We start from the raw sequence: 23,182 nt of genomic DNA, 5'->3' as shown, positions 1-23,182 counted from the left end.
AAATAATGGGCAGAAGACATGAATAGATACTTTTCCAAAGAAGACATCCAGATGGCCAATAGATTCTTCATAAATAATCAACATCATTCATCATCAGGGAAATGCAAATCAAAACCACAATGAGATACAACCTCACACCTGTCACAGTGTCTGAAATGAACAAGTCAGGAAACAACAGATGTTGGCGAGGATGCAGACAAAGGGGAAGCCTTTTGCACTGCCGGTGGGAATGCAAACTGGTGCAGCCACTCTGGAAAACAGGATGGACTGTCCTCAAATAATTCAAAATAGAACTACCCTATGACCCAGCAATTGCACTACTGGTTATTTTCTAAAGAATACAAAACTGCTGACTCGAAGGGGGTACGTGCACCCCAATGTTTAAAGCAGTACTATCAATAATAGTCAAATTATGGAAAGAACCCAAGTATGAATTGACTGATGAACAGAGAAAGAAGATGTGGTATATATACACACTGTGTCTGACAGCTTTTTAAAAAATAATTCTCAGGGTGCCTGGGTGGGCATCACCAGTTAAGTGTGCACCTCTTAATTTAGGCTGAGGTCATGATCTCACAGCTGAGTCCCATGTTGGGCTCTGTGTTGACAGCATGGAGTCTGCTTAGGATTCTCTCTCTCCCCCTCTCTCTCTGCCCCTCCCCTACTTGTGCTCTCTGCCTCTCTCCAAACAAATAAATAAACTGAAAAAAAAAATTCTCTTCTTGGAGCGCCAGGGTGGTTCAGATGGTTGAGTGTCCCACTCTTGTTTTCAACTCAGGACATGGGTTCCCCAGGGTTGTTGGATCAAGCCCTGCATTGGGCTCCATTTTCATCATGGAACCTTCTTAAAATTCTCTCTCTCTCTTTCTCCTTCTGCCCTTCTCCCCTACTTGCACTCTGTCTTTTTCTAAAATAAAAATTAATAAATTAATTAATTAATAAAATAAATTAAAAAAATAATTTTCTTGCTTTGAATTGAGATACAATTAGCATAACATTATATTAGTTTCAGGGATACAATATGATTCGATAATTGTGTAGGTTGCAAAATGATCACCACAATAAACATAATTAACATCCATCACCATAAACACCTAATAAATTATTTTTATGATGAGAAATTTTCACATTACTCTTTTAGCAACTTTCATATAGGCAATACAATATTATTAACTCTTGTCACCACGATGTACATTATACCTTTATGACCTTGATTTTGTAACTGGAAGTTGATAGATTTTGACCCCTTTTACCCATGATGCTCACCCCCACCCTCCTACCTGGCAAGGAGCAATCCGTTAAATCTCTTCTCTGTATCTATCAGCACTGGTTTTTAAAACTTCCTTAGATATGTGAGAATATACACTATTTGTCTCTATTTCTCTGTTTGATTTATTTCACTTGGTGTAGTGCATTTCACCGATTGTGCAGCAGATGGCAAAATGTCCTTTTTTATGGCTAAATAATATCCCATTGTATATAGATACCACATCTTTGTTTCTTTTTAATTTAAATTTTAGTTAGTTAACTTACAGTGCAATATTGGTTTCAGGAGTAGAATTCAGTGATTCATCACTTACATAGAACACCCAGTACTCATCAGAACAAATGCTCTCCTGATACCCATCATCTCTCTAGCCCATCCCCACCCACCTTCCCTCCATCAATGCTCAGTTTGTTCTCTATGGTGAAGAGCCTCTTGTGGTTTGTCTCCCTTTATTCTCTTCCCACCCCTTCCCATATGTTCATCCGTTTTCTCTCTTAAATTCCACTTCTGAGTGAAATCATATGGTACTTCTCTTTTTCCGATTTATTCCACTGAGGGTAATACATTCTAGTTCCATCTACATCACTGCAAATGGAAAGATATCATTATTTTTGATGGCTGAGTGATATTCCATTGTGTGTGTGTGTGTGTGTGTGTGTGTGTGTGTGTATATATATATATATATATATATATATATATATATATATACCATGTCTTCTTTATCCACTCACCTATCAATGGACACACCTGTTAGAATGGCTAGAATCAAAAAGACAAGAGACAAAAAGTGGTGGCCAGGATGTGGAGAAAGGAACCCTTGGGCGCTGTTGGTGGGAACATAAATTGGTGCAGCCCCTGTGGAAACAGTAGGCTGGGTCCTCAAAGAATTAAAAACAGAACTACCATATAATCCAGCAATCCCACTCCTGGGCTTTTATCCAAAGGAAATGACTCATTATCTGAAAGAGATGTCTGCACTCCCATATTCATAGCAGTATTATTCACTATCCCAAAGTATGGAAACAACCTAAGTGTCCACCGCGGAATGAATGCATAAAGAAATTGTGGTGTGTATATACAATGGAATATCATTCAGCCTTTAACAAAGAGGAAATCCGGTCATTTATGACAACATGGATGCACCTGGAGGACATTAAGCTAAGAGAAATAAGCCAGACAAAGACAAATACCACGTGGTATCCTTCACATGTAGGAGGGAAAAAGTACAACTCATAGAAACAGAATAATAAAAAAGTGTCTCCAGGGGCTGGGGAATGGGAGGGGGGAGTAAAGAGAAGTTGATAAAATGGTACAGACTTTCAGTTATAAGACGAAAAAGGTCTGGTGATCTAACATGTAGCACGGTGACTATCGTTGGTACCACTGTATTGTATAGAGAATAGAACTTAAATGTTCTCACACAGAAGCAAAAAGATAAACATAAAGATGGATGTGTTAATTAACTCAATGGGAAAATCCTTTCACAAGGTATATGTGTAACATCATGCTGTACATGTTAAAAATCTTAGTTTTATTTGTCAATTATACCTCCTTAAAGGTGAGGGGGGAAAAGACGAATGTTTTTGGTAACAAACAGCAGGTTTTAAACAGCACATTTAAGAACCATTATAGCAAAAGGTTATGTATTGGGGATATATAATTTTTGCATAATAAAAACCACTTATTAAAAATTACACAGAAAAAGAACGTGATCCTTGAACAATGTCTTGAATTAGTAATGGAACATGGTGTATGGGAAAATAGGACAAGAGAGTACCTTTCAAATGAAGCAAGGCAGTAGAATCATAAATGCATAATAGAATGCTGGCCCCAAGCTGATATGGTGTATCCAGTGGTTAATACATTGTGAGTTTCTTCCCACAACTAGAGGGTCCATAGAATAAATACAACTTCATATGTTAAAGGTGTGCCTTTTATTTAATCTTGGAGTCAATGGTTGCCATAACGTTTTTTAAGCAAGGATTGATGTGGTTGTGTTGTTTGAGGAAAAATAATTCAGAATATGCTGTAGAAGGTTAGAGTTGGTTTGGTTCGAAGATTGCTTAAGAAATAAATGGTTTGGGCAAGGATACAAAGATCTTCCTGACACATGGATAACAAGTGACAAATGTGTGCTGGAGAGTGAATGTATTCTAAAAATATGTCGGAGAGAATGAACAAGGCTAAAGTTCAGTGTTTGGATGAAAATGGAGGGAAGAATCAAGAATACTTAAGGGGAGGGGTGCTGGAGTGGCTCAGTTGGTTAAGTGTCCGACTCTTTGTTTTGGCTCAGCTCATGATCCCATGGTCCATGAGATCAAGCCCTGCACTGGGTTCTGTGCTGACGGCATGGAGCCTACTTGGAATTCTCCTGCTCTCCCCCTCTTCCCCTTCCTAGCTAATGCTTTATCTCTTTCAATCAAAATAAATAATTTAATTAAAAAAATAAGAGTTCAGGGGGTTCTCACTGAGGTTACTGAGAGTTTGGTATAGAGTCTGAAATCCTAACCTGTAGAAAATTGTTGTTTTCAGAACATGAAACATCAGAAATTTTAGAGTTCACAAATAATCCACAAGTATATAGCCAAGATTCCATTTGCTTTAGGATGGAACTCAAGAGGGGGTGTAAACTGTGAATGTGGATTGCAGATTTATTGACAAAGATTTCTAGATAGATGGTAGTTCAAGCCATGGAAATGGCAATATATCTCAGGAACAGTGTAGAGACAGAAGAGAAGAAAGGATAGAATGTTAGGAAATCAAAACATTGAAGTTTGTGCCCAGGGAGAAAGAAATGAGAATCAAGGGCCCACAAAATAACAGGAAAAGAGAGAGAAGCCAATGGACAGCACAGTTTCATGAAGGAGGGGACATGCTTAACGCCATACTATACCAAGTAAGACAACGGTGATCTCATCTGCTTTGTGCAATGGAAGAACAGTAAAGGTTTTACAGAAAACCGTTTCAACAGAGTGGTAGGGGGAGCAGGAACAAAGAACATTTGGAAGTGATGATAGAAGGAGAAAAACCATCAATACTCTGTGTCCGGTCACAAAAAGATGAAATTAATGGAAGACAACAGCTAGAAGAAAATGGGGCAGAGAGACGGTCTTAAGTCCAATTTTATTTTTCTCATAGGATAGAGGAGCATATGTTTAGATGACGAACAAACAGATAGTGGGATATAAGAACTTGAAGAACAAAGAGAGATAACAGGGTAAAAACTTTTCATAAAGTTGGAAGGTAATAGAGTTGATTACACCATTGGAAAATAATTTTCTTCAGTGACTCAGTAACAAAGAAAGGATATGACTAACATGAGGGGGGAAGGCTCAGGAATTTCCTCTTATAAGTAGGAAAAGATGACAGTTCTGAAAACAAGGGGGGGACTCTAAAGACTGGCCCTGGGGATATAATGTACAGTATGGGAGCTACAGTAAATAACACTATCTTGTATACTTGGAAATTGCTAAGAGAAGAGATCTGAGGAGTTGTCCTCACAAGAAAAAAAGGCCACTATGTGCAGGAAGATGTTACCCAGACTTCTTGTGGTGATCATTCCACAATATATACCAGGATCGAATCATTACGTTGTATGCCTCAAACTAAAAGTACGTTGTATGAAAATTGTACCTCAACTTGTACCTTGTACCTCAACTTGTACCTCAAAATTGTACCTAACAAAAAGTAGTCTAACCAATAGTATTAAATAGTATTGGTAAATGGAAGTTAAGAAGAGACAGTCGTTTCACTCCTAGTCAATTTGGTGGGAAAAGATTGACTACCTGCTCATCTCCAGAGCCTCCCTTCCTCTTTGGCTGCCTCTGGGGAGCCAAACTCTGTATACTTCGACTGAGGCTAATGAGTTACATTGGGCAGGACCCTCCTGGGGCCACTAAAAATACACACATCCTCAGTCCCTAGAGCACGTACTTTGACTTTGGTGGCTTACAAAAAAACATCCCTTAGATATAATATTAGCCCTTTCATTCATGGGCAGATTCCAAAGTGTGTTTAGCTGCAGGCCCCACTGTCCATGCTAAACTACACCTCCTCGCATGTGCCAAAACACTCTGCAATGAGTGGACAATCTTCCAGGTAAACCCTGGGGATGACAGAACCTATGCTAACAGTAATGATGGAGAGAAGCGTTACTACCTTGAACAGAGCCTGAGCAGTGAGTAATTGTGTCTGCCCTTGCCTCTCAGATTCGCCATTTTCAAGGTTTGTCCTGTTGAAAGTTGCCATATTGTAAATTCACGAATCTGTTTTTATTCTAAGGGTTCTGTTCTACCTATTAGATCCCCTAACACTTTCCTACAGATCAATGACCACACACCACTGGGAAGTGTCTAAGTGCCCTAGCTTTCACGGGGACAGTGGTCATATACTTTCATCTGCAGGACCTTCACTCTCCCATCCATATGCTAATCTCTTCACTTCATACAACTGTAGTGGTTCTTCAAAGACCAGTGGCTGCTTCCAAAAGTTAGGTGGATATCTGTAATCTTTGTTATTCTTCCTTGGAAGGAGAGGCCATGCTCTTACTCTAACACTCATTCGAATGTTACTAAGAAGATGTGAGATTCTTTCCTTTGCTGCCGATTCCTTACACCCAGGAAGTTGATGGTGCTGCCTGCAGAACTGGTGTCTGTGGGTGAGTTGCTCTTTCCTGACAGTAACTTCTAGATGGAGGAGCAGTGTGACCTCCAGGTTAGCTGATCACCACTTCACTGGAGAGTGAAAGACTGTAAGTGTTTTCTCTTCCAGCTCAAACCAAATGCTCGGTGGCAGATCCCACAAGCATGGCATCTGTGTTTATGTTTCAGATCTGTGAGTGTAACAAACAGGTCTATAGGACAACTGCCTTCATTGGATATTCATGCCAGATACGGGGAGTCAGTGTTTCCTACTACTGTAGGCTTCTGCTCCAGGAATAAGAGAATACGAGAACTTGAAATCAGATAGAACTCATACCTGCATCTTGGTCTTACCACTTCATGCGGGTATTTATTTATAATAAAGAACTGTTATCATTTCACAGGCATCTGTGCATTCTACTATTGCTATCGGGTTGAATTGTGACATTTGCAAACCTCCCCCACCAGAAAAGTGGTTGAAACCCTAAACCTCAGTTCAGATTAACATGGGACTTTATGTGAAAACAATTTTCTGCAAACATATTCAAGTTCAAATGAGGTTACACTCAATCAGGGCATGCTGTAACACAAAGTGACTGGTATTTCTATAAGAAGGACAGAGTAGACAGGTGAGGAAGAAGCCATCTGCCTACAGAGGCAGTAGTTGAAATCCTGCAGCCACAACTCAAGGAAATCCCAAAACTGCCAGCAAACAAGCCACCAGAGACTAGAAGGGTCCAAAGATGTATATTCTCCCTGACAGGTTTCAGAGGTCCCGCCAATATCTTTGTGTTGGACTTGTGTCCTCCTGACATATGAGACAGTGCATTCCTGCTGTCCTGAGGACAGACCTGGTTAGTGGAGCTTGGTTATCAAGACTAGGAAAATAATACAGCATATGGAAATTCATGTGAAAATGTCTATGTCAACTTAATTCTTCCCTTCTAGGCACAATGCATTTTACACGCTTCTTAGCAGAATATATGTTTTCTTGGTTCTGATCAGTTTCTCTGCATCACTGAGAAGAACAAAATTATTGAGAATCAAGTTCTTGGCTGAGTGATGAGCTGTTTTGTTGATCTCCCAGAAATATTGTAAACCCTGTGGGAGCCTTCTTCTGGGCACCACGATGGCCTGCAGAAGCCCCTTCTCTCACCCTTACAGCACATGGATAGAGGGAAGAAGCAGAGGTAAGTCCCAAAAACATGTGACAAATTCTACTGACTAGTGCCCTTTGTATGATTCTGGATATTTGGGACCAAGGCCTGATCATGTGGAAGATATAGACGTTAAGAGCCATGCTGTTGCTACAGACAAGCAAGGACTGAGGAGGCTTTTCCGTATGAGACAATGGATCTTTTGGAACATAAATCTCCCAGGGTTCGACAATGAGCTACAATCATCATATCTCCTATTTCCTATTGAAAGCTAGAAACAGCATGTCATTTATTTGAAGGGGACAGTTGGGGTGGGAGAGTAGTCTTGAGAATCTCAAAGCTTATTACTGGTAGACTTATACTTATGATCCTGGTATTCTGTTTCTTACTTTATTGCATTTTTAAACTTATTTTCTCAAATTCATTATACCCTTCAGCAACACAGCAACAAGAGCCAAAGAAGCAGTGAAAGGATTTAGGAATAAAAGGATAAATGGACCAAGAATCCTAAAGGAAGCATAATAGAGAGGTGACTGGAGCTCCTCTTGGCTCATCATTGATTTTGCTATTAGAAAAGTTACTTTTAAAAATATAGAGTTCTGCAAGTTTTCATACAACATAGCATTTGGGGAAATTTCCTAGAATTTGAATAATCAAGACTATCTACTGGTTGTTCAGGATTTCCTTTGCTTTGCTAAGGTCTCTGAGTTTCTATAAACCCTAGACTCATTTTCAATAACGTGTTCAAGTTCATAATCTTCTTGACTATTCTGATTCATTCAACAAAGACTGTTTGTGACTCTAGTAAATGCCAGATTCTTTTCCATCACTTTATGAGTTATAACTCTTCTCCAGGTTGTATTTATTATTAAGCTTGCCTCACGGTGCGAAGGGTGAAGGGAGGTTATTTCTAAGAGCAAGCCCAATGATTTTGGTAAAAAACAGAATGATTCCTATGAGGTTGATATTTATAGGAAGTACAGACTGAGATGCTGATAAAATATTTCTCCACTATACTAAAAAAGTTTGAAAGGGAGTTGTAATGTGAGACAAAAGAAAATGAAACATTGGATTGATGATTTCTTGACATTTTACTGAAATTGCTGTCAGTGATAATTAGTCAGGCTTAGTCATCCTGCAAAGTGAACACTGGGCACGATGAATTCTTCAATCATTTCCAATAGATGCTTCCCAATCATAACCACGATTTCAGGCTCCATCCCCAGAGTTCATTAGTTTATGCATCAAAATGTATTGTTCCCCTTGTATAAAATTGGTAATGGTAAATTTCTCTATGCACTTTCAGAAAACATATTTTTTTCTCCCCATAAATTAGAAGTAGGGAATCCAGATGCACGTATTTCAATTCTTGATGGCATACAAACATAGAGGGAAGGGACAGTGCAAATTTGCACCTTACTCAGAATGACTAGATTAATTTTTTTGAGAAACTACAGTTACCTTCAGTGTTCATGCATTCATGAAAAGACAGTGTCCCTCCTGGTAAAGAACCCATGTTGTGGAGTCAGTCTGAAGCCTGGTGACTGCCCCTGGGAAACTTACTGAACCTCCTTCACACTCACTTCACTCATCTAGTCAACAGAGATCAGGAACGTGCCAACCTCAGCAGTCATTGGGAGAAAGTGCACCCACGTCCAGGGCAGTGCCTGAAACACAGAAGATGCTCCCGTTCAGGGGCTGTTTATCACCCCATCGCTCCCCAACAAGGAAGGGTGTGTGCAAACTCTCAGGCCTCCACCCAGATTCCACACACCCACTCTGGGAAAACAGGGCTGGACTGAAGCTGCAAGAGAAAACAGGGAGTCCTGCTAACTGTGCAGACTGAGCGCCATGGAAAGAACGAATGGCAGCACCTCCTCAGGATTCCTCCTCCTGGGCTTCTCCGACAGGCCTCAGCTGGAGACGCCTCTCTTTGTGGTCATCCTGATGGGCTACGTCCTGAGCTGTCTAGGCAATGGCACCATTATACTCCTGTCGCTGCGGGACCCTCGCCTGCACACCCCCATGTATTGCTTCCTCTCCAACCTTTCTTTCATGGACCTGTGTCTGACCACCTGCACCGTCCCTCAGACACTGGCCAACCTCAAGGGGCGGGACAAGACCATCACCTATGGCGGCTGCGTGACCCAGCTCCTCATCGCCCTGGGGCTCGGGGGCGTGGAGTGTGTGCTCTTGTCGGTCATGGCCTATGACCGCTACGCCGCCGTGTGCCGCCCACTGCACTACCTGACCATCATGCACCCGCAGCTCTGCCTGCGCCTGGTCCTAACTGCTTGGCTCACAGGGTTCGGCAACTCGGTGCTACAGACAGCCCTGACCATGACCCTGCCACTGTGCGGGAGAAACCAGGTGGACCATTTCTTCTGTGAAGTGCCGGTGATGCTCAAGCTGGCCTGTGCCGACACCTCCTTCAACGAGGCTGAACTCTTCGCGGTCAGTGTCTTCTTCCTCGTGGTGCCTCTGTCGCTCATCTTAGTGTCCTACGGCCACATCACCAGGGCCGTCCTGAAGATCAAGTCAGCCCAGGGCAGACGGAAGGCCTTCGGAACCTGCGGTTCCCACCTGATGGTGGTGGTCATCTTCTTTGGCACACTCATCTCCATGTACCTCCAGCCTCCCTCCAGCTACTCGCAGGATGTCAACAAGAGCATTGCTCTCTTCTACACTCTGGTGACTCCCCTACTGAATCCCCTCATTTACACTCTGAGGAACAAGGAGGTCAAGGGGGCGCTGAGGAGACTGGTGAGAGGAACCGCAGGCTCCAGAGGGAGCTAATACAGGGTTTGCAGATTCTGGGTGACTACAACCCGGTTGTCACTCAAGTCAACAAATCCTTATAAAGCACCTCCTCTGTCTAGGGCATTGTTTCACTGACTTCGACTGTGATCAGCAATCACAACACTCAGCCCTGTCTCCATGGAGCTCAATATTTTAGTGGGGAGAATATGGGTTCAATAAAAGAATCTAAAAATAACTAGATGTATCCTCTATTGGAATGTATACAATAATGAGAATCAACAAATAATAGCTACATACATCAGCATGAATGCCTCTTGCAAGCACACTGCTGAGTGAAGGAAGCCAGCTGCAAAACAGTTCATACTGTTAGAACTGAATGGTATAAAATTTACTTTTAATTCATGTGAAATTCAGAAGCAGGCACAATGAATCTGTGGTATTGGAAGCCAGAATGGTGGTTGCCCAGAAGAGTCACGACTGGAAGGAGAAGTGGGGGAGGAGAATTCGGGGTTCTGCTTATATTCTGATGATGGATATGAGCGTGGTTGATAGAAGGTGTACAACATGGGAAATGTCATCAGACTTTACCCTGAAGCTACTTCCACTCTCGTGTGCATGATGTACTTCGAATCACTTAATTTTAATGGGTTTGAAGCAAGCCCGATATGATCAGAATAGTATGATACTAAATAATCACATAAAGATTTGTGTTCCATTCACACGTGATTGGCTTTGTATTGCAAAGGAGCTATGTTACTTCTTTCGGTGTACTGAACCAGTAGACTATATAGTGCTTATGATCTAAATAATATTTAGTCTAGTCGAATGAACCTTACCTAACTTTCCTTCGAAGGCCTCAATCCAAGATCATTTGTACAGTGAGTTCTGGTTCTCTTCTTCCTTCTAAGTTGATTTGCAATTGTTTTATGGTGTCCATTTCATTTATTTCAGCTCTCATCTTTGTGATTTCTTTCCTTCTGCTAACTTGGAGCTTATTTTGGTCTTTTCCTAGTTCTTGGAGGAGTAAAGCTAGGTCATTTATTTAAGAATATTTTGTCTTACTGTAGTCCTTTAAATGCTATAAAAGTTCCCTTTAGAATTGCTTTAGCAGCATCCCATACATTTGGTAAGTAGTGTTTTCTTCTCGTTTTTTCAAGATGTTTCTTGATTTCCCTTTGATGTCTTCTTTGACCCATTGATTTGGGGAAGGCATATTATTTAATTTTTACATCTTTGCAAAATTGAGCTTTCCTTTTTTTTCTTGGCTTTCCTTTGTTGTCGATATTCATTTTCATCGGAGTGTGACCAAAAACGACACTTGCAAGAGAGCAATTTTCCACAATTTGCAAAGACTTGTTACATACATTATCTTATGGTCTATCTGGAGAATGCTCCTGGTATGCTTGGTAAGAATATGCATTGCGTTGCTGTTGGATGAAATTTCAATATATGTGTATTAAATGTTTTTAATTATGGCTCAAGTCCAATATTTCCTTGTTGGCTTTCAATCAGAATGTTTGTCCATTGTTAATATTAGAGTATGAAGTCCCTACTGTTATTATATTGTTGTCTATTTCTCTCTTCATAACTGTTAGCATTTGCCTAATATATTTGGGTGCTCCCGTGTTGGTTCCCATATATTTACCCTTGTTATATCTTCTTGATGAATTGACCCCCTTGTATACTGAAGTTTTTTCACTTGTTTTCATTTTTAGCTTAAAGTCTATTTTGTCTGATACAAATATAGTTACCTCTTCCCTCATAAACATTTATAAAACAACTAGCACCAATCCTTCCCAAACTCTTCAAAGAAATTGAAGAGGCAAAACACTTCCAAACACATTTCACAAGATTAGCATTAACCTTATGTAAAACACACATAAATCGTACAAAGCAAAAACAAGGAAACCTATAGACCAGTATCTCTGCAAAATATAGATGCAAAATATTTCAACAAAATATTGATAAATCGAATTCAGCAGCACATTTAAAGTTTCAAACACCATGATCAGAGGGATGTAGTAGGGATACGGGACAAACCAACATACACAAATCAGTCAATGCAATACATCACATGAGTAGAGTGGAATAAAAAAACGTATGTTTTTCTCAGTAGATGCAGTAAGGCATTTGAGAAAACATGATATATTTTCATGGTAAACACTCTCAACAAATTAGTTGTAGATGGAATGTGCTTCAACATAAGAAAGGCCATTTATGACAAACTCGTGGTAACATACTCAGTGGCAAAAGGTTGAAAGCTTTTCCTCTAATATCAGAACAAGACAAGGATGCCCACCCTCATTACTCTTACAGAACATAGTACGGGAAGTCCAGTCATTTGCTGAAGAGACTCTCTTTTGTCTACTGGATATCTTTCCTGGTAGGTTGAAGATTAATAGGCCATTGATTTGTGGGTCCATTTCTGCATTCTCTAGTCTGGTCCATTGATCTATACGTCTGTGTTGTTGCCAGTACCATACTGTCTTAATGATTACAGCGTTGTAATACAGCTTGAAGTTTGGAATCGTGTTCCCTCCAGCTATATCTATTTTTTTCAACATTACTTTGGCTATTTGTCATCTTTTCTGGTTTCACACATTTTGGAATTGTTTGTTCTAGCTCTGTGAAGAATGCTGGTGTAATTTTGATAGGGATAGCATTGAATGTGTAGATTGCTTTGGGTAGTGTCTACAGTTTAACAATATTTGCTCTTGTAATCCACAAGAATGGAATGTTTTTCCATTTCTTTGTGTCTTCTGTCATTTCTTTCCTAAGCTTTCCATAAGTTTCAGTGGATTCAATAAAGCAGGAAAGAATATCCAGTGGAAAAAAAGACAGTCTCTTCAGCACATGGTGTTGGGAGAACTGGACAGTGACATGCAGAAGAATGAACCTGGACCACTTTCTTACACCATGCACAAAAATAAACTCAAAATGGATGAAAGACCTAAATGTGAGAAAGGAAACCATCAAAATGCTAGAGGATAAAACAGACAACAACCTCTTTAACCTAGGCTGCAGCAATTTCTTACCAGACATGTCTCCAAAAGCAAGGGAAACAAAAGTAAACATGAACTATTGGGACCTCATCAAGATAACAAGCCTCTGCACAGTGAAGGAAAAAAAAATCACAAATCTAAAAGGCAACCATCGGAATGGGTGGAGGTATTTGCAAACAACATATGAGATAAAGGGTTAGTATGCAAAATCTATAAAGAACTTGTCAAATTCAACACCTAAAAATCAAGTCATCCAGCTAAGAAATGAGCAAAAGACATGAACAGACACTTCTCAAAAAAAGACATCCAGATAGCTAAAAGACACATGTGATATGCTCATTGTCTGGGAAATAAAAATGAAAACCACAATGAGACACCACCTCACACCTGTCAGAGTGGCTAAAATTAACAAGTCAGGAAACAACAGATGTTGGCAAGGATGTGGAGAAAAGGGAACCCTCTTGTACTGCTGGTGCAAATGAAAACTGTTGTACCCACTCTGGAAAACACTGTGGAGATTTCTCAAAAAATTAGAAATAGAATTACCCTATGACCCAGTAATAGCACTACTAGGAATTTATCCACAGGATGCAAGTGTGTTAATTTGTAGGAGCATATGTACCCCAATGTTTATAGCAGTGCTATCAACAATAGCCAATTTATGGAAACAGCCCAAATGGCCATAAACATTTGCATGAAGTAAGAAGATGAATGAGTGGATAAAGAAATTGTGGTGCTTACACCTGTCAGAATGGCTAACATTAACAACTCAGGCAAAAACACATGTTGGCCAGGAGGCAGAGAAAGAGGAACTCTTTTGCATTGTTGGTGGCAATGCAAACAGGTACAGCCACTCTGGAAAACAGTAAGGAGGTTCCAAAAAAACTAAAAATAGAACTACCCTATGACCCAGCAATTGCACTACTAGGCACTTATCCACGGGATACAGGTGTGCTGTTTCGAAGGGACACATGCTCCCCCAGGTTTATAGCAGCACTATCAACAATAGCCAAAGTATGGAAAGGTCCCTAATGTCCATCGATGGATGAATGGGTAAAGAAAATGTGGTATATATTACCACATCCTCCATATACAATGGAGTATCACTCGGCAATGGAAAGGAATGAAATATTGCTATTTGCAATTACGTGGATTTAACTGGAGGGTATTATGCTAAGTGAAGGAAATCAGTCAAGAAAGACAAAAATCATATGATTTCACTCATATGAGGACTTTAAGAGACAAAACAGATGAACATAAGGGAAGGTAAACAAAAATAATATAAAAACAGGGGGGACAAAATAGATAAGACTCATAAATATGGAAAACAAACTGAGGGTTGCTGGAGGGGTTGTGGGAGGGGGGATGGGCTAAATGGGTAAGGGGCATTAAGGAATCTACTCCTGAAATCATTGTTTCACTATATGCTACCCAGTTTGGATGTAAAGTTAAAAAAAATTAAATTAAAAAAAAAAGCAACTGTGATACACACACACACACACACACACACACACACACACACAATGGAATAGTACTCAGCAATAAAAAGAATTAAGTCTTGCCATTTCCAAAAACGTGAAAAGATTTTTTTTATCCCACATTCACAATAGCATCAAAAACGATAAAATACGTCAGATTAAATTTAACCAAGGAGGCAAAATATCTCTACATTTAAAACTGCATAAGTTGATGGAACAAATTGAAGAGAATTAAGATATCCTATGTTCATGAATTGGGCATTGAGGAGGGCACTTGTTGGGATGAGCACTGTGTGTTGCAAGGTAAGCGATGAATCATGGGAATCTACCCCTGAAACCAAGAGCACACTGGATACACTGTATGTTAGCCAACTTGACAATAAATTATATTTAAAAATATTAAGATTGAACAATTTTCACAGTATTCAAAATCATCTCTAGATTCAATGCAATCCCTATCAAAATTTGAATGGCATATTTCACAGATAGAATAAGAAACAATCCTGAAATGTGTATGGAGCCACAAAAGTCCCAATTGCCAAAGCCATTCCAACAAAGAAGCACAAAGCTGCAGGCAGCCTACTTCCTGATTCAAACCGTATTATAAATATCTAGGAATCAAAACAGCGTGTTACTAGATCAAGAAACGGACACATACACCAAAGGAACACAATTAAGAACACAGAAATAAACCCATCCACATACAGACAACTAATATTTGAAAAAGAGTCAAGAATTTTCACGGTGACTTCTAAATTTCTTAGCTTGTTGTGTCTATAGAGGTATAGTTTGTTCCATGGAGCTCTTGAGTGGTACCAGATACTACCAACAGCCATTGCTCCCTCCACCTCCTGGAAAGAGGTTTTTTTTTTTCTCCATTCAATGTGATCTGCAGGGATACTGTTACCACATACACTAGGATGTATTTGTATTTCAGAGCATATTGGAAATACATCATGTATGAGCCTGGCACTTCTAAGTAGGATAAGCTCAAGGAAACATATTTTCTTGTACTAATCATCTTCACAAAAGGGTTCAGAGATTGGCCTACAGGTGATTGGATATGGAGCACATTTTGTGCACAAGCATGTCCGTGGGTGTATGTGTTTAATAATATATTAATATATATATTGCTTCTACCTAAATGAAAACCAAAATGTAACACGTTGTGGCAGACTATGAGGAGAATCATTCTGCGGGAATAGAGATGGTTTTTCTAAGAGGGAGGGTGAAACCTGGGAGAGGCTGATTTCAAGCTAGAAAGAACACATTCTTAGTCAACATGCTTCCTTTAAATACATTAAAACTGAGTTCTCATTAGAGATAAGTTACTAAAGAAGCTTTCCAAAGAGAGTCTTTCAAAACAATTTCATGTTTCCAAGTGCCTGAAATGACAACTTACAAATGTGAGAAAGCATTATGTGTGACCTGCTACCACAGATTAGGGGGACGGGGCCCTGTCAAAGGCTTTGGCCACTGATCAAGACAGCCCATTGATCATGGAGATCCCAAATAACCCAATCAGTAGAAACGTCCATGATGCTTCTTTGAGACTCAACACACAAGTACACCTGAACAGCCTCATCCTGAAAAGGGGTTGAAACCATTCTCAGAAAAGGTTCACGAATCAGAAGAACTTACACTTCCTAGAGACCTCATAGATTTCATTCACTCCAGTGGTTCAAATAAATCCACCCAACAATGTAAACCAATAGAATTAAATTTTTTAAACGGAGCAAGTGTGGGAACCCAGGGAGGCCCCCCAACGTGGACCTCAACAGCATATTGATCACCGTGAATAGAAGCTACTGGGGAAAGAGCAGGTGGGAGGACATCACACCCTCCTCTGTCCCCCTGGAAGCAGGAAATATCTCCCAAATGAAAGTCTCCTCCCAGGTCTAAGAAGTAAAAATGACCACTTATCACCACACATAGGGACCTTAGAACTGAGAAGGCTGTAGAAATAAACCTGCTATTTTTTACTAACCCACCACCTCAGCCCACATTCCACTTCTCATTCCCTGCTAACTGCAGCTCCAAACACTGGTTTTCTTTCTCCTGTCAATTCCACGCTCATCTATTGTCTCTCTGTAAACAGGGTAAAAACCACCTGGTTGTTCATTTCTTTGGGTCTTAATGTCCAGATTGGGCCTCTGTGTGGTGGTAATAAAACTTTGGCTGTTTTCTCCTGTTACTCTGTCTCATGTCAACTTAATTCCAAAACAGCAGGAAGGGCCATGGGGAAAGAAGGAAATGTCTCCTCCCAGAAGCCAGTGTCCTGTCTCTGAGGCCACCTAGGGGAGCCCTTCCCCTGACCCCACAGATCTCCAGGAGTTCACCCTCTCCTTTCTGCATTGACACCCAGCCCCCCTTGTCCCTGCAAACCACATGTCTACACACGGTGGTTCCCAGTCTGCACCATCACGGCTCAAACATGACACAACACCATAGCAGTGAAAGAGAGCTCTCACCCGTGTCACAAAACAAGCATCCAAAAAGCAGTCACCTGCAAAGGTAGGGTTGCCAGTGGTCCGTGACCTGTTCCTGCCTCCTCCATGAGCCTGGTCAGAGCGGGACTCTGGCAAACAGTAGTGGCAAAATATGCAGACTAGGAGGTACAGGAGGGACTTACAGGGGTGATTGCGATCTGATGACTGATCCAGGAGTGAGTTTAGCAGGATGCCGAGGGCATGTCCAGAGTGCAGTCACCTACACTGCACACCCTGCCGTTACGCTAACATGTGACAATTCTAAGGCCAGGACAGGGCTACGAAGGTAGGGATGCATGAACTGAGAATGTCCCTTCCCTTCTCTGGGCTCACTGGTGCCACAGTGGATGGCTTGGGGGAGGGGTTAAAAAGGTGATGGAGATTAAAGAGAGCACCTGTGATGATGGAAATGTTGAATCACTATATTGCACAGGAAAGTACTATAAAGTACTTTATAAAGTACCGTTAAAGTATAAAGTAATATAATATAATGCTTTAAGTTAACTCTAATGGAATGACAATAAAAATTAAATTATTTTAAAATTATTTTTATAATACATAAATTATATTTATTTTAATTATTAAATTATTAAAAATTAAATTATTTTTAATTAAAAAATAAAATAATAAATATTAATTTCAAACAAGAACACTTGAAAAACAAAGAATTGTGTTCAAAACGAAAACAGTGTCAGAATGGCAACATTACACCACAGAATGATATGTGACCAGCTTTATCAGGATGGATGTTTGCAAGCTTTCTCTCAGCTAAAGTTTGTTTTTCCTACAGTTGCCCTCTTACTTCTGGGAAAAAGCTGTGACCCAGTGAGGCTCCAAATATTGTAATAGAGCCGTGATCAAATTGCAAGAATAAGCAATAGGCTCCAGCAATTGCTGGAGAATGCTACAATATTTATTATAGTGTACTGGTGGTTTCCATTCTTATTTTGCTATGTTTTTAGGGTGTGTGTGTCATTGTCCTTTGCAATTAGAAATGTAATAGTGTTCCCAAATGAGGGTGAAATAGGAAAATCCTTTGAAACTTTTAAAAATATTAATATGATGCAGATGGCCTTGGAATACTACATCAGCATCTCTGGAGGCTGTAATGCATGCATGAACTTAGAGTTTGAGCACCCACTTGCATAAAAGAATGAATTAAGGAATTTCCCTTGAGAGTTATCAGGGGAAATATGGAGGACACAAAAACCTGAAAGACCCTGGCATTCAAAGTCTTCTGTCAAATGGTCTTCCCCTCAGTCATCTAGGGTCATATCCCTACAGAACACTTTCTTCATTGCTCCAATCATATCCCTATTCCGCAGAGTATATATGACAGGGTTGACCATGGGGGTGACAATGGTGTAGAAGAGAGAAATGAACTTGCCCTGATCCTGGGAGTAGTTGCTGCTGGGCTGAAGGTAAATGTAGATGCCTGTGCCGTAGAACAGGGAGACCACCGTGAGGTGGGACCCACATGTCCCAAACGCTTTCCTCTGCCCTGAAGCTGACTTTATTCTTAACACTGTCTTGACAATCCGACCATAGGAGAATGTGATTAATGCCACAGGTATGAGGAGAATGATCACACTGACAGAGAAGATCTCATTCTCATTCTCAGTGGTGTCAACACAGGCAAGCTTGAGCAGTGGGGGGATCTCACAAAAGAAATGGTCTATTTTATTTCTCCCACAAAGTGGTACAAGAAAGATGAGCACCGTCTGCAACGAGGAGTTGACAAAACCAATGAACCACGACGCAGAAGCCATCAGGGCACAGAGACGGGGGTGCATGATCACTGTGTAGTGCAGGGGCATGCAGATGGCTGCGTAGCGGTCAAATGCCATCACCCCCAACAGAATGCATTCTGTGCATCCCAATCCTAGAGAGACGAACAGCTGAGCTACACAGCCAGTGAAGGAGATAGACTTGCCTGCTCCCCTGAGATGAACCAGCAGCTGAGGAACAGTGCTGGTCGTGTAACACAGGTCCAGAAAGCTTAGGTTGGACAGGAAAAAGTACATGGGAGTCTGCAGGTGTGGGTCCAGGCGGGACAACGCAATGATGGTTGTGTTTCCCAGCAGGGTGAGCAGATAGAAGATGAGAAGAACCACAAAGAGGACTCGCTCCAGCTGAGGCCGGTCAGAGAAACCCAGCAGGATAAAGCCAGTGAAAGAACTTCCATTTTTTTGGTCCATTCTTTCTTACCACATGTTTCCTGTCAACAGCAAGTATTTAGCCTTTTTAAGAGAAATCTTCAAAAAGGAAAAAAAGGTGGCAGGGGGTTGAATCGATCATATGAAAACACACGGTCATAGACTTTATCAGTAATAATTTGAATAATGATATACTCATGGAAATTGACATAGCTTATACCAATACAGTTCACATTATAATAAAGAGTAAATCATTACTATTTAATGTGAGAAAAATCAAATTATGGACCTTGTGTTTGCATGAGTCATCGGAATATAAGGGTCTTTCAGTCCACACTTGCTATAACTTAAAGTACTATAAAAATATATATATGTTGCAGATTTAAGTTATGTAAAAATGTATAAGGGAGAAGGAGAGATGTTATTACAAACGTGTGTCTCATGATTCTACACAACTAGATTCGCACACACCACACATGCATTAAAATATAATATGGTGACACCTGAGTGGCTCAGTGGGTAAGCACCTGACTCTTGGTTTCAGCTGGGGCCATGACCTCATGCATCGTGGGTTCAAGCCCTGTGTTGGACTCTTCACTGACAGCACTGAGCCTTCATGGGATTCTGTGTCTCTCCCTCTCACTCTGCACCTCCCCTGCTCCCTCATTGTCTCTCTCTCTCAAAATACACAAATACACATTTAAAAATACATGTATATATATGACCACTTACTGTGGAAAAAACATGCCGATATAGGAACTTATGACCTAGGATGTACTTATATGAAGAATTCAATTACATTCAAAATGTCACGACTGTTTCTACATAACCATTTTGGTAGTATTGCCTCTCTAGCTAATGTATTATATTTCGGAAAGCCACATAGGTTTTTTTTGTACGTAGTAAAACAAACACTCAATCTGAGAGAACCCAAGAACAGTACCGTTCAATTACATTTCTTAACTTTGGCCTGAAACGTGCTTCAAATTTTCATACCAATTTAACAGGAACTCTGAAAATTCATTGGCCATGCAGAGCCAGCTGGAATCTGAACTCTAAAATCCAGTGACCAACACTTACTCTTCCTTCTGCAGATTTCCATCTCACACGTTACCCATTAAATTTCATAAAATTCCTGAAAGAGGTAGGATTATTTCCTATTGACATCCTAATCAGAATAAACATTTTAAAAATTTACCCAACCATGTAAGTATGTACAATCTGTAATGTTTTACATCACTCCCATGATAAAATAAATAAAGAGATAAACACACAGAGATAAAAACAGATACATTCTCAAAGCAATGATGGGTCAAAGAAGTATAATGCAAAACTTATAGCAGTATAAGGAAAGACATAAAGAAACCAATATTTTGGTATTATACAAAATCTCAGACATCTGTCCACATTACATCAATGATCACCTTTCTGGGAGCTACCTTGCAGAGTTAGTGACAATGGACCAAACACATTGCCAGGTTCGAGGCTGGGTGATGAACATTTTCTACCCACGCTTACTACTGAAGAAGATGAATAGTTATACACTGACCAAAGAGGCATCAGAAACTGAGTCCTTCAGTTGTATCATATTCAAATGGTTGGCCATAGCGTGCATTTTTAATTCTTCTAAGACTTTAAAAATCTGAATCAGGTTTGGGGGAGGACCCATTGATGTGTGAAAGAAACAGGTACAAAACGGGCATGAAATATTCATAATATTTGAAGAGACGATATGGTATTTCACACTATTTTATACCTCATTTGATTTCATATAAACATATAATCAGTGATATCCACATAAAAAATCTGTGCAGAAAAATTTTCTTAATAGAAATAATTATACAGTTATTTGTGACAGCCTAAGTGTGCAACAACAGGATGTGTTCTCTGACTAACACCTGCTCAGAAGAACAAATAACAAACCATGCTTGAGTCTCACGCACACACACATATCGCTATATTTACCTGAAATAAATTGCCCACAAACTTTTTAATGTGCCTAATTAAGAAAGCACTACCAAGGTGAAGAATGGCAAAACTAAAATGTAAACTCATCCCAAGAAAACACCGATATGCTACTGCACCTTTAGAATAAAATCATGATATATGTTAACAATATTATGTCAATCAGGACAAAGAAGACAGTTGAGAAAAGATAAAATCCTGGTGAGATGAACAGGTACATATGATTTGCTGCTTTCCAGGATAGTTTGTGTGTGTGTGTGTGTGTGTGTGTGTGTGTGCGTGTGCGTGTGTGTGTAAAAAAAATACGTAATGGCTACGTGACAGGTACAAAAATGATTATGAAAAATAAAATACCAGACAAATGAGATGTGCACTGAAGCAGACACAAGAATGTCATCGTCCCTAAATGGAACAATTGCCCCCAGTGTGTTGCTGGAGAGCACGTGGGGAGGGAACTACAGCACTCATATCATAGTCTACCATGTTACTGCTATTGTTTTTCTCATCACAATTCAGGAAAATTATTATCCTTTAGTGACACCAGACATAGGAAAGATCAGGCTGCGAAATGCGTTCTTCCATCGAGTCTCACGAGTATGTTCTGCTGATCTGGGTCACTCTGTTCCTTCCTCGTCCCTTTCTTCACATCCACACCTCTTAAACCTTGTGCACCACACAGAGGCAATCTTCCAAGAGAAAGGACATGTGTCCACTGAGGTTAATGGGAAATTTCATTTCATTTCCTTCTCACCACATTTAAAAAGATGTTGTAATTGGGGACACCCAGGTGGCTAAGTCGGTTAAGCGCCCACGTCAGCTCAAGTCATGATCTTTCAGTTCATGGGTTCAAACCCCATTTTGGGCTCCATGATGACAGCTTGGAGCCTGAAGCCTGCTTCAGATTCGGTGTCTCCTTCTCTCTCTGCCCCTCCCCTGCTCGCACTCAGTCTTTCTATCTCTCAAAACCAAATAAACATTTTTAAAATTTGAAGAATGATGTAATTAGACAAAGAACCATCATTTTGTTTGGTAGCATGAAACAAATAAATGCAGTAAGAGGCATTGATTCATCTGAGACAAACTATATAAATAAAACTGGCTGGAAATAGTGAACATGTCCTTCCTGGGCACAGGAGCAAAGTATGTGTCCCTAGCAACTATCATGATATGACACGGTACAGGAAAGCCCAGTGATAGATTACACCTATATTATTAATTTCCATATGAAAGATAAATACTTGAAAAAACTACACATTATAGATGGAGAGAAAGAAATGTTATTAGTGAAAAGAAAAATTAACAGAAGCTACAAAGACACTGCCAATCTATGTAATAATTCACATCAGAACAGTATATAATTCAAATGACATCTCAGAAGAACACAGTGTTACAATAATAACTAAGATAAATGCATCAAATGTGAGAGGTTAAATGCTTAGTACTGACACACATACGGTGATGGAGTAGGAATTTCCAATTACCATAATAGCTCAATGCTGACATACAATTCTAAGTTTTAGTGGAAGAATACATATGTCCACAAGACTAGATACTAGTCTATGCACACTACACATCTTAAAGGAAAAGATCTCAGGATAATGTCTCTATTTAAGACATTTCAAACATATAACATTCACTGATATATTTGACATACACACACTGCTCTATCCGGTTCCTGAATGAATCCTGAAAAAGTGCGGGCAAGATTTCCGCAGCCTCAGTGCTACAAATGAATAGCTGTTGCTTTCTTGATGCTTCTGTCTCATGGGTCTGAACTGACCTCAGACATATGAGAACTGGCCCCAATGATGATGGGGGATGAGAAAATGAGGGGAATGCAGCCATTACTACATAGGAAATGACAGATGTGATGAACACGGACAGGGCTGTAGGGCAGGTTCTATAGAAGAAGACGATGAAGTATGATTTCCATTGCGTGTTGTTTATTCAGGGAATGCTCTCGGGATAAACGGGGTGAGGGAAGGAAAACAGCAGAGGATGTTGCTAAGCAAGGATGTGGTCTCCAGTGGAACAGAGCAGGAGCCTGATCCCATGAGATGTTGGACAGAACTCTCCAGTAGAATCATCCATCTGTGATGGTAGAAATACTCTGTCTTCACTGTCCAATACTATGCCCACTCTCCACCTGTCATAGTTAAGCATTTAAATGTCCTAGCTGAGATATTGAATTTTATATTTTATTTAATTTAATGAATTTATTTGTAGGCTGCTAACGTGGCTACTTACTAAAGTATTGGACAGCACAGC

The 23,182-nt window shown here is 40.1% G+C and overlaps 1 protein-coding gene and 1 pseudogene across 1 annotated transcript; one reads left to right on the top strand and one right to left on the bottom strand.

Moving 5' to 3' along the window:
• The first annotated feature begins 8,915 nt into the window (after nucleotides 1-8,915).
• On the top strand, nucleotides 8,916-9,860 carry LOC122489133 (olfactory receptor 2G6-like). The gene has a single exon (XM_043590652.1). The coding sequence runs from the start codon at nucleotides 8,916-8,918 to the stop codon at nucleotides 9,858-9,860; it is 945 nt and encodes a 314-aa protein (XP_043446587.1).
• Nucleotides 9,861-17,974: 8,114 nt separating this feature from the next.
• On the bottom strand, nucleotides 17,975-19,006 carry LOC122489101 (annotated as a pseudogene).
• Nucleotides 19,007-23,182: the final 4,176 nt, after the last annotated feature.

This window comes from Prionailurus bengalensis, chromosome B2 (assembly GCF_016509475.1).
Source record: "Prionailurus bengalensis isolate Pbe53 chromosome B2, Fcat_Pben_1.1_paternal_pri, whole genome shotgun sequence".
Taxonomy (NCBI): domain Eukaryota; kingdom Metazoa; phylum Chordata; class Mammalia; order Carnivora; family Felidae; genus Prionailurus; species Prionailurus bengalensis.
Note: the sequence above shows the minus strand (reverse complement) of the source record. Positions and strands in the feature narration are given on the sequence as shown.